Genomic DNA, 18,830 nt, shown 5'->3' with positions numbered 1-18,830 from the left:
GACGATTAGGGTCCTCAGCCAAAGCCTTTGGCTCAAAAGCCTAACCGCAAGGCAGCGGTGTTTGGCGGGAAATGCAAATTCATTACCATTTCTACGGAACAAGTCGCCACATGTTCCAACCCCCAACCTGGAGGGCCAGGAGACTGTGTTGTATGTTGTATGTTGTTGTATGGTAGGTCGGAAGATGATATTGTCACGGTACTAGAAGATAGTGAATGTTGGAACCTTATGTTGAAAAATTAGTTTTAAACAATGGAAATGCAGATCTCGAAGTGAGAACTCCAAGTACAACCGGAATGAACGAAAAGATACGCTTGGAGTACCCTCTTAAGAATTCTCTACTACTCCATGAAGCGTTCGAAAAATGCGGGTATATTCCGTCGGAATCCAGCTCTCAAAGGTGTCGGCTGCTTACCCATCTTCCACAAAAACTGTTCTGCTGCATACTCAAAGCCGCACTCTTTTGGAATTTAGTGGTGGAAGAAAATTATGCCTATCTCTAGAATGATTGTCATATTCCCGCAGCTTTTCCTGCGTTTATATATGGCTCAAGTGGTTAGAGCGCGAATTTACTGACCGGAAGGTCCGTGGTTCGAATCCGACCTCTGCCTCTCGACTTCACCTGTCTAGGGTTGGGCAACCTGGCAGTATTCCAGCCCTCGTGCTCCCTTCGGGTGGCATGTTAGCTAGGCGCCGGAAGGGTGTTACAGCTGAACTACTTATTTATTTTTATATTTTATATATGAAGAACTATTTTCACTCAAAAACATGTGAACTATTTGGAATTGTCGTAGAAACATCTATTCTCAGCAAAAGGGTGTCGATTTTATTTCATGGTGCCCGTGTTCAAATATCATTTTTTCCATTCGGTCACAGAAATATCGATCTTTGGTAGTCTGCCTAGTAGGCTTCTTTATGCCTTTTGTTGTACAGTTTTCAATGTCATTGTGATGTATACTCATCGAGGTGAAGTCTTCTTGATCAACGTGGTTATCTGCATCGTTCATCGAAACTTTTCATCTGCCTTCCTAGTCTTGAGTGGATCGCGACAGCCTCTCACCCTACTGAAATCAAAAGCTGTGAATTTCTTGGATACAAATCAAAAGGCTTTTAATGTGAAGATGGGGCAAATGCCCAAACTAAGTATTTCTCTTTGCGTTTTGAACGGTCTTTTGTTTATTGGAATGACCCCGTATTGGCAGTTTTCAGGTTCGCTGAAGTCTTTTCTCCAAAGGGGTTATTGTTTGTGGGAAGGTTGCTTAATTTGGGGCCTACCGCACTTCACTCAGTAAATGTACCATATTTGTGTTACTGCATCTCCTTCAATATACCACCCAAAACCCCGATGTTGTTATGTGGTAAGATGTGACAATACGACGTGTTGATCCTGCGCCCAGCAGATGTATGCACCCCTTCTGGTTCTTGAATCTGTTTCAGAATGGCAGCATGTCCATTATTTGCGGATCCAGGGCCCACTTGGAAGCGGAAGCAATCGTGAAGCGCCACCCACTGCGCAACCTACTGATGTATGGGTTCAAATTTTGTGTGTGGCTTCTGTGTGTACGTGGCATACGTGACACTCAATGTGGGTTTAAACTGTTCAGTCGATCGGCCGCTCGCCTGCTGTTCCATAATCTGCACGTGGACCGATGGGCGTTCGATGTTGATCTTCTCTATTTGGCTCGTTATTTCGATATGGAGATTGTTGAAGTTCCTGTTAACTGGCACGAAGTGGATGGTAAGTTCTGTGCAGAATTCCTCTTTTTTATGCTGTTATCGAGGATGTTACACGCGATTGCTCTTTGGGAGGTACGTTTAATGACATGACATTGATCTGGCACCTTACTTGTTGATCGTGAGTTTTTTGGAAGAAGTGTGAATTGATTATTTTTGTTAAATCGTCTTCGTGCTCGCTGAGCTGCGTAGCTTTATGAGCGTTGAACATCTCAGCGTGCCTCAGTGCACCATGTGACTGATGTGACCCAATTTTTGGACAAGAATAGGTCGTTTTGAAACCCTATTTCTGACTAGGAATGTGGTTCGTGGCGTAATTTGCGAGTGTTATTCTCAGTACAGCCAACTACGTCCCAGTGAGCAGCGCTTTCATGTCCTGAAGCGAAACACGAACACGGATCACCTATTGGTACAGTGATATCAACAAGTCGTTTAAAGTGCGTAATTCAACGTGGTGTACTGATATTGTACCATTCATTCAGCCATTAAATTTCAGCATGGCCGAAATCGCACTGGTCTGATAATGGTATATGCCTACCTTCGTCTTAGAAGCTGTGCTGAAGATATTTCAGAGGTTCACGTGCACCTTACTGGCTGGACCCACTCGTGGTTTTTCGCCCCAGTGTAAGCTGGGGCAATTTAGGCATACGGCAGTGTACCGAAATGTCGGTAGCTTGGGTGCACCCATTGGTTGTTCATTTGTTAGCCCAGTTTGGCACGTAGCTCGCAAATATTTGGTTACCAGATGAGGAGACCGCAGTTGTGTAGGTGTCCCATTCTCTGATGATGTATCCTCGCCTGGTGGTGAGATGTTTGCAAGTTAATCACCAAACTCGGTGCACAGATCGACGGCTAGATAACAAACAACCTAGAGCTACCTCAAAGTCCGTGCTTCCTTCCGATTTATGGCACCTATATGGTTAGTGGGTGCATAGCTTCACTAACTAAAATCGAAACTTTGTGAGATTAGCACATAGATCACCGTTGGTGAACCAAATGTTCACATCTGATTATCTTACCCGATTTGGTCAGATCCCCTTGAGAATGTCTGCACCAGTCGATTGTATGATTTCTAACGAACCATTCCATTCCGTAGGGTTTCTGGTATGAGAAAACATTGAGTACCTAGACTAAACAAAATTATTACGCAATGGCGGCTGTCTAATCTGTACTGGGAATGTATAGTTCCTACTTCATCGAAGTAATTGGAAGCGCATCTGCGGCAATCTATGGGAACTTTAGTTTATTGTGATGATCTTTCAGTTTACATTGACACAGCTTTGGATAACCGAACCCGCGTTGAAATTTTTCGTAGCACTGGATCCGTTTAAATAAAACACTTCAGTTAAACGCGTAGGTAGAATCATCTAATAGGAAGCACCATCCTTTCCCCTAGATTTTTTGAGCCCACTACGACAGTGAGAGTCGCTCCACTGGGTCCACTTGGATTACTGATCGATTTAGTAATGGTAGCACAATCAAGTGACCATGTGTGTGTGATGAACATAGCTGCTTAGTCCGAATACCCTAAAAAGTGTTACGCGTGAGCCAGCAGTGTTATGGCGACACTTTGGAATGTTGAAATCATGTTTTTAAGCCAAGTGTTCAGGATGACCGCGTCTCAAAAATACCTGTATTTGTTATCTTCGTCGTCGTCGTTGATGGTTTTAATGACTTGACACGTTTCATCTTTTCGATGTACCCAATGTGTTAACGAAAAGTTCTCATGACAGAACTTCTTACACGTGTAAATTGGCTGCCTGTAGTATCCGTTGCGATCAACCATGTTTTTGAGTGAATCTGCTAGGAACCAACGACGTGGCACTCTGAGAGAGGCTTGTCTAGCCTGAGGGCGCAAAGAGTAAGGTGTAGAAACGTGATTCATACTGCTAAGCATAACAGATCTTTCATAACTTCGTCTGGCTCTTAGCGCATTTAACTCCTCCGACTGTGTTGGATGACTCTCGGACGGTCACAGTATGTCATCGGGCGATCACGATGTGGGGTTTTAGGGCAATTTTTCGCACCGTCCTTCCCCGTAGGAAGGCAGGATAGTGCTTTACAAATGTGAACATGTGGTTTAGCGTGCCACCATAACACCCGTATCACAAGCGGATAATAAGACGTCATTCGCAGACCGATACGATCTTCGCATTTTATTTAGCCGCCCCATTGAGCCTTTGCGTCACAGTGTTCATACTCTCTGACAAGTGGGGTAATAAGTATCTGTCGCTGAATTTTTTCCTACCCTGTCTGTTGATATATATTGTCTCCGTGACACGAATGTAGACCTCCACTTCGGTCATGTAGTTCACACCACTTAGGATGAGCTCAGATGTTTTACACTTCACTCCTCGGGTATCTGGTAACCATCTGGCACTGGCTCGTGATATCTACGGAAGTTGCACCCGCCCCCAAAACTGAAGGAGCTTTAGTTGACTGTATCCCAATAAATAGTCATCTTTGTGCTGTCCGGTTGTCTGGCTCAACTAGGGTCAATGCAGATTGATGCAGTAGGCGATGCTTATTTATCCTATCAGCACACAATCCGAAAGACTGTTGTCCCAAATCTAGGAAATACGGTCCTTACCGAGATCTGTCGCGACTCTTTCGGTCAGCAACATTAATGGACAGAGTCACTGTGGCAGCAGATATGCATGCCCAATTTAGAACACGTAGTCCGGAGAAAGCACAGGTAGGTGGTAGATTTGGAGTCTATGTTCGCCATACGGAAAATGTGTGCTGAACATTTTCTGTTCCTGGCTATTACGAGCTTCAAGGCTTGGGCAATCTAGTAGTATCTCAGCCTTCGTGCTTCCTCCGGGTAGTATGGAAATTATGTACTGGAAGTTCGTTACAGCTCAACGCTTATTTTATGACTTTTTATTTGCTAAGAGTACCCGGCCGGAGCCCCTTCAGGATTGGAGGCCCAAGTACCGATTTTCAACGAGGACTAAGCGACCGTGCATTGCCTGGGAGCTTCAGGGTTCTGTAGGACGTGATTCGAAACTTATGAGCTAAGCTGGAGTTGTCAGGCCCCGTCAATGTCTTGACACAGCACACACAAAAACGGCACCCGTCCACAGGGTGTGATTTGGGAAGACGCAGCATTCACGTTCACGTTGACATGTGTTGCTCTCCACAGTTTATCATGGCTTGAAGTAAGCTGCCTTACTTCCTTAGGAGGACGAATTAGATCCAAGTGTTCTTGGGTGTCTCCCACAGTTATCCATTACAAACATGCTTTAATCGAACTAAGAATGAAGTCTGGATTTGACTATTGCCGTTTGGATTAAGGTGCTCGTAGGATATATGCATTCGTCCAATATCTCCATTCCACACTTCGTCTGTAGCACTCGTGGTCTGTCGTTTGAATACCTTTATGAATCTCCCACCTGCCTTCATTCCATTTGACAGGTTCCAAACTTATTCCCATCTTCTCCTGGATGCAGATGGCTAAAGATCTTCTACTCATCCGTCTGCGCTACTCCTTGGGTGCGTGGAAGATCGAGCGGGTGCATTTTTAGTTGGTGCACTACAATCTCTGAGGTTGCTTTTACATTCCAACTAACTACATTCTGCGCCCTCTATCCTCTCGAGCTGTGCATAGCTTCGTGTATCGTACATTTTCCTTGCTAATCTGTTTCCTCTCTTTCAACCCGAAAGTTGACTTCCTTGTGCTGTCATGCCAGCCGTTCGTGTTAGATGAATCCGTGCCCATTCCTCACTTTTCTGTGAACTATCTTAACTTTTTCTTGCATGTAATTGCCTTTGGCTTGGATGTGATATTTGTATACTGTTACTTTACGGCCGATTGTTGAAACAAGACTAATCTGAAGAAAAAGCAGAAATGAAGTGTTGCTTGCAAGACCTCATGTGTTTCGCTCTTTAGTTGCTATCTTATAGTTCATGATATGACGATGCAGCATGTTTATTTGTCTTTAGGAGAGTCTTTGGTAATGATGGGGAAGGATGATTGTCACACGCCCTTCGACCGCGTTTCACTGGACGGCCTGATGTTACCACGACTTTCTGTAAGTGCATATGTAGTACCCTTTTGTCGCATTGCTCATGGGCTGCAATTAAGTACGAAAGCGTAACCAGGAGTTGACACCAACCACGGAATATTTTATCAGGACCTCGAGCCCATTCGTCGAGCCCGTAGATGGTTGCTTTGAGAATGCTTGGGGCACATTCACTTCACCTGAGTCATCAATGAAACACCTGTTTGACCGTTTGTGATCGTGACAGAATGTCATTTATTAAATGACCGAATGGATACTGGTGGCCCTGTGTTAAGGACAGACATAGTGTCGCCTTCAGCGCTTGACATTAAAACGGAAACTTCGAATCTGCTTTAGACAAACGGCAGTGGGTGGTCGACCATCCAAGGTGGGTGTATAGTTGCTTTCCAGATCGATGGTAATAAAAATTAATGTCTTTTTCACTAGTCTTATCTTCACATGTTGGCCCAAGTATTTAATTCACTGTCGACCTCTATGAAAATGAGTGCGAGTGCCTTTGAAGGTCAGTCACGTTACAATTGTGATTTCAACATCCCAAATCAAAGTCCCAGTACTTCCAATGCATGTGTGGCCGTACCTGGCATGCGTTCGTTGTAGCGCATCGCTGCTCGCTTCTGCCCACTCGTAATTCAGTCCGTGAAATGTCAGTGAATCAATAATAGCCATGCGGCTGTCTTGCTGGCCATGTACGACTCCTAGTTGGCCTAGTAACCCTGAAACTCGGGTAGAATTACTGTATTTCGCAATTGATAGTCAGTTCCATGGGAATGCTTTTCTAAGTGGAACCTAAGAGGAGGACGAAAAGAATGGTTGCCACAGGTTCACGGGCGGAAGCCTTTGAAGTACTACCATCTTGTTTTACAAACATGCAGTGTTTTCACACTAACAACGGAAACAAGTGTCAACTTTTTTTCATATTGAAGTAGCTTCGCTGAGCCAGATAGGGTGCAGGGTGATAAGCGTGGTCCATGTGCTGGAAGCGACGCAATGGGGCTAGAGGAATTGTGAATCAGTGGCCTAATAGGCCACTCCGAATGGCGAGCGCAATAAATCGTAGTGGAAGCCATCTGCGCTGCTCTTATGCTGCGTCGCTGAGGGTGCCCATCATGTATCGAGAGGCAGTTAAGACTGAAGTTCTCTTTTTAGATGCCCACAAAAACTGGTTTTTATTTACGACAAGAGAACGTTAAAATAGATTTTAGAACAACTATGACATACGCGGACGTCTGGAATTCCTTGATGGATTCGCATCCCTTAAATCGATGCTGGTCAAGAAGAATACACCAAACGAAAATGTCAAATCCTTCGACTGCAGCCGAAATGACTTGTCTCCAGGAATTTCTGTCGATGGTTTAAAGAAATGACACCAGCAGTGTTTGGAGAGTAATGGTGTGAAGTTGAAAGTGCGTTTCCAGAAAAGTGATCAAATGCTGTTCGATCACTGTTGTACGTTCTGTTTAGTGTCAAAGAATAAAATCTGAGGATTAATGTTTTAACTCCATCCCTGGTTCGACCCTCTGTCTAATCACAGAACCGCGGTCGAATGCCATCGTCGCAGCCGGCTTTGCACAAAGTCTGATCCAAAAAGCCCTCATTAAAAACCTGAATCCTTACCTTTCTTTAGTAAAGGTGATCCAATTGGCTCACCGTACTTTCATTGGGGTTTGGCTGAGCTGTTCGATGGCGGTAACCCGTAACACTCTTTAAAGTCGCGCAACATGTTGGCTTACCTTCTTATACGGGGATGACCAGTTCATATTCAAGCAGGTATTTGGTCTGTATTGCCCACCGAACGTTCGCCGGGCCTGCAGTAAACGTCCGGTGAGTGTCGGTCGATAGGAACCTTTGAGCATGATGTTTCTGGAAGTAGGCACCTCGTGATAACCGCGGCAGGCTAGTACAAAGTCCTTTCCCCATCCACTTATTTTAGGGCCTTCAAACGAATTATGGCTGAACACTGATGTACTGTTGATGACCAATTAAAACCCTGTTGCAGCATTTTGGAGCTCCCCAACCTGCATTTGTTGGTACATTCTATTTGCTATCAGATTTGACCGTAGTGGGGGCTCCGGACGTGGATTAACTAGCAGACCGATAGTAGCTCACCTATTTCCAACCTATATGCGCAGTTTGGCGAAAATAGTGAACCAATCACTTCGATTGTACGAATATGTTTCTTATATCGCGCTTTCCTTGAAACGACAATTTCCTTGATAAGAGCTCGAGATAACTCATTGGCTGAGGCACGAACTTACTGACCGGAAGGTCCATGGTTCGAACCCAAATTCTGCACCTCGACCCCATCTGTCTAAGTCTTCGAACGGCATGGTAGACATCAAGACGGTGCCAAAGCCGAAAGATTATTAAAGTCGGATCGGGTGCTACAAGACCATCCTTGTAATATATACCTCCTGCAGGCCGACCAGAAGTATCGTGAGTTTAGTCGGCCCTGATGCAAACTTCGAGATTTTCCATCTGCCCCACGATTTTGTGACGATCGTGCAACCTAACACGGCGTATAAACTCAGGGATGGCTGTAAACTGTGCGTACTGAACACAAGTCAGAAAGCTCTTAGCGAAATACACTCATTTGCATAACAATTTGGTTTTGACGGGAGATTCACCTGGAACCTAGCTGAATCTCTATGATGTCCGTGAGCAATTGAATGCGCTTCACCAGAACACTCAGTTGGTACGATATTCGACATCATAAACGAGGTAATCAGCTGAGTCTCCCGTCAAAGCCGAACTGGAAGGCAAATGAGTGTAGTTCGCCAATTTCGTGCAATTTGGGTTCAAGTAGAACATAAGTTTGATCGAAATTCGAGGACTGAGCCTACCTGATGAATCTCAAGTATGGCGAGACCGGTCGTTCTTAGCAACCTTATGAGTAGCGTATTACATCAGAACGCTGTCGTTTGGCCTTAATTTGGCTGAACTTATTATTCGACATGCCGAAGTAAGTAATAGGTCCTGGTGGATACAAAGCATCAGTTGTCAGTCTCTCCTACTGACTGTCGTACACCACTTATTGCTCAGTTGACGAAGCGTAACTAGAGTTGTACCGAAGAAAAGTTGCTAGATTCAATGAACTTAACACTAATTAAATGGTTGAGTGAGGTTACCAATTAAACTGGTAGAAGCAGCGTTCGATTATGCAATCGGAAACGTGTCGCAAGAATGAAACCGTGTAAGCCATCTAGAGAATGACATGCCAAGCGTCAAAAACGACACAAAACAACAAGCGCAAGCTAAGCACTGACGAAATTAACAATAATAATATACGTTCAGCTGTAACATAGTTCCGGGGCCTAGTTGCCATGCCAACCGAAGGAAGCACAAGGGTTGAGATACTGTCAGATTGCCTCAGCCTAGACAGGAACCGTGGAGATTTAGAGGTTGGGTTCGAACCACTGACAGAAGTATTGGCAACTTTACGTACAAGCTAGAATGGTTGTGAACAAACCTTAATCTAAAGCATGAGTTCAGGAATAAACCACCATGGTCGACACGTGTATCCCCGGAGCGTCCAATTTTGGCGTTCTCGAATGGCAGGCACTTTTTGTAAGGAGCACTATACTTAACTCCAACCTTTGATTATCCTTGACTGTTCCACTTTCTGAGCAGTCACCTTTGTCTTCACTTGTGACGAAAGGCCACCCAAATACGTATATGTGAAGGAACTAAAGAGAGCAAAACAAAAATTTAGAAAACTTCAACAGAAGCACATCTTAAAATCATTGCTGGCTTGTAAAAAGCGTAGGGATCCACTAACAACTGGTCATTAGTAAAGACGAACGTTGCACGTGCGACGGTTTGACTTCTACATGTCACAGTGAATCCAGATGAAATAACCGTCTTTTAAATCTGGACTGAGTCGTCCTTAACCCGGATCCCATGGATCCTGAATAGGCTCCACAGCATTAGAAAAACATCCCAAGGTATTTTGGAAACGGATAACTAACCGGACCTTCTTCTGCAAACGACCAAATCTCTAAATATCCTGATAGGGATTGGACCCCACCACGTCCGAGGGACAATATAGAACCTTCAGCGAATAGTTTTGAACTCGAAGAGTCCTATGTTTATCGTTTCCGGAAATCAACGCGTTTCATTTAGGTCTGTTGTATCCATATGCAGGTGCCGGACCAGTAGGCCTATCACACCAGTAAGACAGTCGCGTGACTCTTATCGCACCACTATTGATCGGCTATGAAAACTGTACAGATGCACAGGCGATCATACGTGTGGAGCGAAAATAACTACTTGTTGTGGGTGCCACATTAGCAATTTACACGATTTACAGACTATAGTCAGGGTTAAGTATGTCTGAATTAGGCCTGTAGGTCTTATATTCCTAGATGATTCCAACCGTGAATGATCCTCAAAAGGAACTGTATATGTTATCCCACAGAAATTTACACTGAACTGTCCAACATATGATGCTGAGATTCACGAAGAATTTGGTCTTTGACTAAAATTATCCTATAGGTTTTCACCACCCATTTACATTTTCGATGACTTTATTCACATACTACACTTATCGAAAGCACAAAATTGTTAGTCGGACAGAGATCCTAAGTCTGGTAAAACTACTGTCGTCCTAGTTATTCAAATTCCGTATTCGCATACTCCCCACATTGTATCCCAATCGTCCACAATGACCTTTTGTTGTCCCAGACAATCGGGACTGTGCTCTTCTCCCCAGATACGTCGCCCTTGAGGACCACTCACTGAGCCATTGCGTCATAGTCCCACATTGGTCAACAACTTGCAGCTTCGAGGTGGCCCAGTGGATAAGGCGCAAGCCTTCTGACCAGAAGATCCTTGGTCCGAACAGAACGACAGCATATCGACGATTTCAAATAAGGCTTGAGAAATCTGGCAATATCTCATCCCTCGTGTTTCCCTCAGATGAGGTGGTCCCAGTCAGCGAAAAACCGTTAAGTTGGAGCAATGGTTATGATATTATTTAACAGTGCGCATAACCGAGCAGTCACTCATTTTGACTAGTTACAAACGGGATACCAGGCAACGGTAGAAACGTTATCACCCAAGAAAGGATGACTTCTTTCTAAAGAGAATTCGGGTTTTCCGCAACATCTAACACGGTCTAGAATAGTCATCTTTGGTTTGCCTCCCCAGTAGTTTTGTTCGGGAAAGAGCCTGCTATAATTCATAGGAATCTATTGAACAGACGAAAGTGACATCACAGATGGGAGTAAAGCAGCGAGCAAAACGCTCTACCAGCAATATAAAATAACGGCTGAGCAAGAATGGAGTTGAACGACAGTGCTAGTCATCCTCTGGGACGAATATTTCATTTTCTTCAAGAAACTGTGCCGCGTTTTTGCTGATCATTGCCCCAGTGAAGATCGAAATGCATACGACGGCCGCGACCCCAGGCACCCCAAAGTGAGTACTATGAGGACGCTGGTGGAGAGCTCCGGTTGAAGTGCAAGAACCTTCCTCTCCAGAATAACATTGAACCAATCGTTTGCTGTTAATCTGACAACTTTTCATGCGCCGGAGAGAATAAAGCGATGCACCAGTGCGTCGTAGCATCGTCGGCGAAGGGGGTGTGGCCGCTGAAGTGAAAAAGCAGATGCCACTGGGAAAAGGATATCAAAACACGGTTTTCTAGTGTGTAAGTTAGTGCGCGCTGCACACAAGTAATCTGCCAAGCATCCTTCTGCCTCATTCTTTGAAGTGATCGATGGTACATTGTCCAACTGCAATACGCTTTCGCTGCCTAGCTGTCATGCTCCAATGATGCAGTGCTGAAGCCTGACTACCACGAATAAGTGGCAGCTTTTGGTTAACCGTTTGGAGATGTGTCATCGATCGCCAATTTGAACTACCACCCACCAAAAAAAAACCTGAGATGGCTGGAAAAGAGAACCATAGCTATTCCGACCTAAAGCTGCCACCTTGTGGTAGTCAGCCTTCGGTGCCGCCGTCACGAAGAGACTGGACCTTACAGTGGTGCGACGGTCTGTGTACCCCCACGACCCGTCGAGTTGAGGGTTTCCCGGCGGTACTCGCAAAGTCTCTCGCACAGACACATCAGGTTGGAGAAATGACGGACAAGGTTTCCTGGCCTTCCAAATTGGGGGTGGGAACACACGTGACGCCTTGTTTTGTGATTGAGGTGCACTTGCATTTCCCGCGAAACCTAGCTGTGTTGCAGTCATGCTTTTGAGCCAAAGGCTTTGGTTGAGTAACCTAATCGTCCTATCTAGGTGCGGGAGCCATGGTGGTATCCCAGCCTACATACGACCATGAATTTTACGCATACACATAAATTCATGCCACGTTGGCGGTGGCATGGTGCTACAAGCCAGGTTGTCTTAATTGTTGCATAAAACAGGGCAGGTAAGCGAGAATAGGCCACTGCTGACGCCGCCCTTCTTCCACTTTCACATACTTTTTTCTGTCATCACACTACTAATAAAAAAATATTCATCAGTGGCCCCCTTTCGGTGCCTAAATTCCATGCCACCATAAGAAAGCACGAGGAAACGGTTTCCCAAGCCTAGTCAGTGGAAGTCGAGAGGCAGATGTCGGGTTCGAATCAGGGACCTTCTGGTCAGTAAATTCGCAATCTAACCACTGAGCAATCTTGCCACCACCATCCGGTCTACCTGACTACTACTAATGTTCGCACTCCGAAGCAAGCAGGAAAACAGTGCTCAGAATAGAATCACTTGACGCTGATGTGTGCTATGTATCAGAAACAATGATTCAAGATGCAAGCACAGTGCTTGAAATAACCGTACCATCACTCTTCACCTTCTTCCAGATGCGTACCTCTGATGATCCGGGGAGCTGCTGTGGCAAAATGTGCAGGAGCTGGTATCGTCTTAAGCCAACTGGCGGAAGGATCCATACTTGACGGAGTAACCATCGATAGCCGCCTTTGTACGGTTCATCTGATGAACCATGTGAAAGAGTCTCACAAGTGGGAAGTACATCACCGTATGCTGGTCATGTTTGCTTACGCCCTAATTAACTGTAGCTCTGGTACCATCAAAGAAGCAGCGATGTTGCTTTTGGAGGCGAGATGGCTCAGTAGTTAGAGTGCGAATTTACTGACCGGAAGGTCCGTGGTTCGAACCGGACCTCTACTTCTCGACTTCCCCTGCCTAGACTGGGGCAACCTGGCAGTATCCCAGCCTTCGTGCTTCCTTCTGGTGGTATGGCAGCTAGACACCGGAAGGGTGCTACAGCTGAACGATGCTGGCTTCTTTCGAGGGAGGAGTTAGAGAAGGTCGGTCCTAAAAACCGCACACATCGATCACCCACCGGTTGACCGTGGCCATCGGCGCATTATTCAATACGATCGAAATACCTTCAAAACAAAGGTGCCAAAAAGGCACCTGCGGCTGTGCGCACCCGCACCAGAGGTTAGACTATAATGCCTTATTCCCTGCGCCCTATGGTCAGGCCAACTTCCTGAAGCCAAGCAGGTCAGATTTTTTAGTCAGACGCTAGGGGCAGGGTCTCTGAACAAAACCCTACATCCTCCCATTGCCTTGTGGGCCAGACGTTTGAGTCAAAGGCTAAAGGTGGAGTGCCTCAACCAAACCCCCTTCCGCGGCCTGGGCAACCTGAAAGTATCATTTGCCCGCACAGTGCTGTGTCCATCGACGTCCCTAGCCATCCCCTTCACAAAACATAAAACGCCACTGGGTCATTTGACTGTCAGTTATCTGACCGAAGGGCCTTATGCACCTGGGTGCCTAGTAATAATAAACAAGATAACATCTTTCTAAATCCACGAGACCCCTTCTATGTAGGTTTTAATGCCCGTACTCTATGCCAAATTGGCAAACAGACAATGCTTGTTGAAGCCTTCCATTCCCCTAAAATTGATGTATGCTGTGTCTTCGAAACAAGCATGCAAGAGCCAAGCGTGGTTGTGTATCCGAACACCCGAGACGAACTCAGATCTTGCACATTTCTCCCCCCGTGTGCAGGTGATCCAGAACTGATGAATCGCAGGATGTCGTGAAAATTGCACTGAGCCTCAGAGCTTTGCGGGATTGGATCCCAGTGAGTGTTGGTCTTTGTGCCGTCCGGTTATCCATTTCGATCGAGAACGATGCCTCTCGACACAAAAACGGTGCCTGTTTGTAAGGTCGGTATACGCCCCAACGGACTGTAATTCTTGTGCTGAGAAGGATACCTTCTGTCGAGAGTTATATAGAGTCGTTCGTCAGGCAAGGAGCACTGACAGTGGACAATATGAATGTTTGGGTCGGTCATCTGAGTTCCCTGGAGTCATATCTTGGCGCTCGATCCGAGTCGACATTCGTCGCACAGGCGACGGAAAGCGACTCCTTCAGTCTTGTGCTGATCATCAACTGTTTCTGGCTAGTACAAACTTTTAGCATAAACGTTCGCATCGCGTAAACTGGCGGCCACTAACTGCAAATCAACCACGGACCTAGTTGGACCACGTGGCCATGAGCCACCGGTGGAAAGCCATAATTCAAGAATGCCGCTCCTTCTAAAGCACACAACTTGATTCCAATCACGCCATGGTGCATGAACATCTGATAGTTCGTTTCCCTGATCCTCGCAAGTCTGCAAGAAGCATGCCAATCCACCATCTGCCATAGCTCAGAAGTATCGATCTGTGCTAGCCCAACAACCCTCCACAGTAAACCAATACTTTACTGGTAGTGAGCACGTGGATGAAGCATGGCAAAATGTCCGACTTCTCCAGTTCGGCCGAAAAACCACTGGATGTCATCGAGATTGCTACCCATGATTGATGCCAGAAAACCTATACCAGCAGGCGACGAGTACGACCTGGCACACAAATCCCTCAAATGCCAAATAGTGAAGAGCCTAAGAAAGAACACCGAAAGCTGGGGAGATGGAGGCTTCTGCTACCGGAAAAAGCCGTTCCCTATACCAAGTGATAAAATAATCAAAAATAGATCGTTCAGTTGCAGAATCCTTTCAGTTCTTAGCTGCCATGCCTCCCGAAGGAAGCATGGGGGCTGGGATACTGCTAGGTTGCCCAAACCTGGACAGGGAAAGTCGCGCTCTAACCACCGAGCCATCTCGACCGACTGACTCTAGGAGAGCAGCGGTCAGTGGAACGATAAGTGAAAAAGCGACTATTAAGTCATTCAAAAAATGTCGACTGGAAAGGTGAGCCGAACACTTCGAAGAACGGCTTAGCTGACCTCCCGCAACTCAGCCTGTGGAGAAAGTCCATATGGGCGAATGGAATAAACCTAAATCGCCCGTCGGAAGATGAAATAAAGTAAAAAAATATCCGCTCTGAAACGTGAGAGGGCACAGAACCGGACGGTCTGTACACAATCCTCTTTAAAGAAGGCGGAGAATACCTGGTGATTCATCTGACAAAACTTATTGGTGATATATGGAACAAAAAGAAAGTGCCTGCAGCATGGGGTATGTTGACAGTTATTCCTGTCATGAAAAAGGGTACGCGGGCGATGTGGGAAAAACCACGGTGGCATCAGTCTGGTGGCTGTGGCATTGAAGGTGTTCTCTGGTCCTATCCGTTGAAGGCTAACTGAACACAGGGAAAGAAGGATCCACAAAAACCAATCCGGGTTTCCTCCTGCAAGAGGATACATCAATCACATCTTCACACTCCGACAGCGATACTTCTTCCAGAAACCAACAATGGTTGTGTTCCTTGATCTGGAAGCTGCCTTTGACTCTGCAGACCGTCAAGCACTATGGTCTATTGAGCAGTGTTCCCCATGAATTCTTGACCCTCCTTAAGGCGCTGTACGCCAATTTCCGCGGGCGTGTGAAGGCCTACGGGAAGCTCTCGCTGAGTTCACCACATCAGGTTGTAGCAGGCACGGCTGTCCTCGTTCATCTTTCTTATTCAACTTCGTCATCGATGCGACTATTGAAGACTCACTATCAGTCTCTAATGCCTGTGGGGTTGAAGTTCTCCCACGGTGTCTGCTTACCAATATCGACTACGCAGAAGATATAGCTCTTCTGGGATATGAGGGCGTGGTAATGCAAACAATACTAAATAATCCAAATAATTCCGCATAACGATTTGGCATACGTTCCACCCCTGCTAAGTGTCAAGTGTTGCTGCAAGACTGGGTAGGCTCAAACCCGTCTCATGCTTGCGGATGAGTCGCTTTGGGTAGTAGACTAGTTTGTCCATCTAGGCAATTTTATCAGTCCCACTGGTCCCGCGAAAGTCGATATTGACATCCGGGTTGGGAAGGCCAGGGCAGTTTTTGTGAACCGGTGTCACCTGTGGCATGGCGTGACATCAGTTTATTCGTCAATGGTCGAGTTTACAATGCTGTGTTGCGATCCATATTGCTATACTGGTCAAAAACTGGCCACTGTGCGCCGGAGACTTCAAAAGAGTGTGGGGTCATCGATGTCTTTGGGGCGTTACTCGAGTCCGACGGAAACATCAGATCAGCAGTGCTGATATAGGTTGAATGGTATTCGAAGGAAATAACTCACCCACAATAAATGAGCTGATCACATTGCACAGGTTGTGCTGGCTTAGCGACGTGCTTCGTATGCCAGCCGATCGACTTTCCTAGAGGGTTCTTTTGCAGAACTACGCGAAGGGTGGAAACGAGCCAGAGGCGGTCAAACAATGACTTAACAGCGAAGTGCGGAAGCAATTACCAGCAAACTCATCTGAGTTGGTCATTGCCATCTACCTGTGTAGGGACCTCGCGAAGAGACACATCAATGGTTAGACATTATCAGACATGGCCTAGTTGCGCCCTATAGGCGCTCATGCATCCAAGCTATTGCATTCAATGCATAGCTCCCCTCCGAGTCTCCTTACTCACAAGTCCACTGACAAACCTGTATTCATGCATCAATCTATCAGCTCCCGCCTCCACTGCGCAGCTACCCGACCTCCCAAAATTATCGATGGACGAGACGAAAATGTGGTAGCTAGAACTACTGTACGACAAGTGCGTGGTTAATACAACCGATGATCATCATCATCAAAGACGGGTTATAGGACGCCGTAAACACTCCGTTGCGGCGAGCTGGAAGCTCAGCTGCTGTTGTGGTTTCCGAAATGCACAAATGGGCAGGTTAGCATACCTGAGGCTGGATTAGGTGGTCGGTGTAGAGTGGACTCGGTGCGTACGGACAATGGCGGACGATGGCTACAGCTATTTTCTAACCAAAGGCCGCTTTTATCGAGAACCAACTTCCGAGAGAGCCGAAGTCATCTGGTCAAAGTGTCCCCGAAAAGCATATGAGCTGGGAACTCAAACTAATCACACCGCCATCAGTTACCGGTGGTGCGGATTAATGACTGACTGCAGTTCGTCTTGGAACGCGATCGTCCGGAATCACTTTGCCCTTCATCTTCCAGGGTCGTGTAAAATGCAGATAAGTAGCTTTGCAACCGAGACTGGTGGGTCTGGTTGCTAGACGTTGCTAGAGCCGTCTTCTGAGAGCTCTTCCAACTGCTCCGCCATCAGAAGTGAATTCATTCTGGAACGAAACAGTCATCTATTTGCGCAGTGCTGAGAGTTCTGCCTGTGGCACGGCGCTACCAATTATATTCATTCATACTCAGACCGAACAGGAGCAGATCATATCTTGGAGAAATACCCCCACCGGTCCCGAAAATAATTTGGCCCGACGAATTATCAGTATTGACTTCATATCTCACGAATCATAGCACATACTACGATGCACGCATCTTCAAAGCTCGGGTCACGTCTGTTAATTTGAGGTGCCTATAGTGTCAGAGCGATATATCCCTGGATATCAGGCCGCAGTAGGGGCTTTGTTGAAGGAATCTGAGACTTCACCTAATCGATCAGCAGAACTGAAACAAACCATAGCTCATGTGGGCGGGTGTCGTCAAATTCGTAACGAGGCACTTAGATGGCGAACGTTCGGTTGTGCGAAGAGGCTTATTGTTGGGTGGAATTCGGCATCGACACCGTTTACCGCTCAAGGGAACTGCCTCGTCTATGGCCCCGTTCCACACGCGATTGGCCAAAGGAGCAGATCGTCTGACAGTCCGGCATCAAGGCTGGCTCTGATTGGTCGAAAATCTGGACCCAAGTATCAATCGTGATCCATCAGCTGCCGAGTGCGCTGTAGCGCGGGGCGTCAGGAAGTCAGCGGATTCGACGTTCGAGAGGATGTAGCGACGGCACACGTCGGTTCAGAAATGTGCAGATATAGAGGTTGGTATTACGGAATCCACACGGCACATACAGCACACATTCGCACAGGTCGGGTAACACAGAAAACAACACCGGAGCGCTGCAACAACACACGTGTATTAAACCGAAACCGGAAGACGGGGGTACAAAGTCAGGTCAAGATCAATCAGGGGGGTGTACAAGAGGGTTTCTCTTTCCCGCCCGGGGCTCGTGGTGGCTCGTCCGTGGTACCTGCAGTAGGGGGGAGAGAGGGGGAGAGGCACACATAAAGTCATATGATAGACGTGCAAGCCGATACAGTCAAGTTTCAACTGCGTTACAGCGCCGACCTTTAAATGAAAACTCCGAATTTCTATGAAAACGTAGTTTGAACGAAGGAATCTCCAACATATTGTTCTAACATTTCTTTATCCGTGAACCCCAAAAATCTTCTCACGCGGCAGCGGTTTTGTTGTAAGCCGAATTGTTGTAAGCGCCGAATTCAATTCAGGTGGTTTCGCTTGTAGTCACCGTGAGTGCGGTGGGGAAATATGTGGAAAGATGCTTTCTTAACGTGTCCCCATCTGTGTTGAATTTAAAAATCATTTTAACACTATATAAACAATAATTACGCCTCCATGTTACGCGCGGCAACCAGTTGCGACCTGTATGGGAAGGGTTCTTTGTCGTGGCAGCAGGGGTTCCTCCAAAGAAAGCCAGGGAATTATTCACAGCCTGTCAATTCACACACGGGATATAGGACGAAAGGCACAGTTTCACGTTCACCGGTTTACTGACCCCGTTTACTGGGAGAATTAATTGGTTCATAGGCCGAACAAGCGTGCTGTACAATAGGGTGACCAGTCCTTTCAAGTTCTGGTACAACTTCAAAGGATTGGGACGATCTCTA

At 46.4% G+C, this 18,830-nt stretch overlaps 1 protein-coding gene across 1 annotated transcript in view; it reads left to right on the top strand.

Moving 5' to 3' along the window:
- T265_02152 (hypothetical protein) overlaps nucleotides 1-17,815 on the top strand; it is a gene marked incomplete at both ends in the record, with an annotated part of 26,077 nt that extends 8,262 nt beyond the window's left edge. The window contains 2 exons of the mRNA XM_009166326.1: nucleotides 1,438-1,738; nucleotides 17,655-17,815. Of these exons, the coding sequence (XP_009164590.1) occupies nucleotides 1,438-1,738; nucleotides 17,655-17,815 (462 nt within the window). The remainder of the gene's footprint in view (nucleotides 1-1,437; nucleotides 1,739-17,654) is intronic.
- Between the last annotated feature and the right edge of the window lie 1,015 nt (nucleotides 17,816-18,830).

This window comes from Opisthorchis viverrini (assembly GCF_000715545.1).
Source record: "Opisthorchis viverrini unplaced genomic scaffold opera_v5_25, whole genome shotgun sequence".
In the NCBI taxonomy this organism is placed as follows: Eukaryota; Metazoa; Platyhelminthes; class Trematoda; order Opisthorchiida; family Opisthorchiidae; genus Opisthorchis; species Opisthorchis viverrini.
This window is presented reverse-complemented; position numbering and strand designations above follow the sequence as displayed.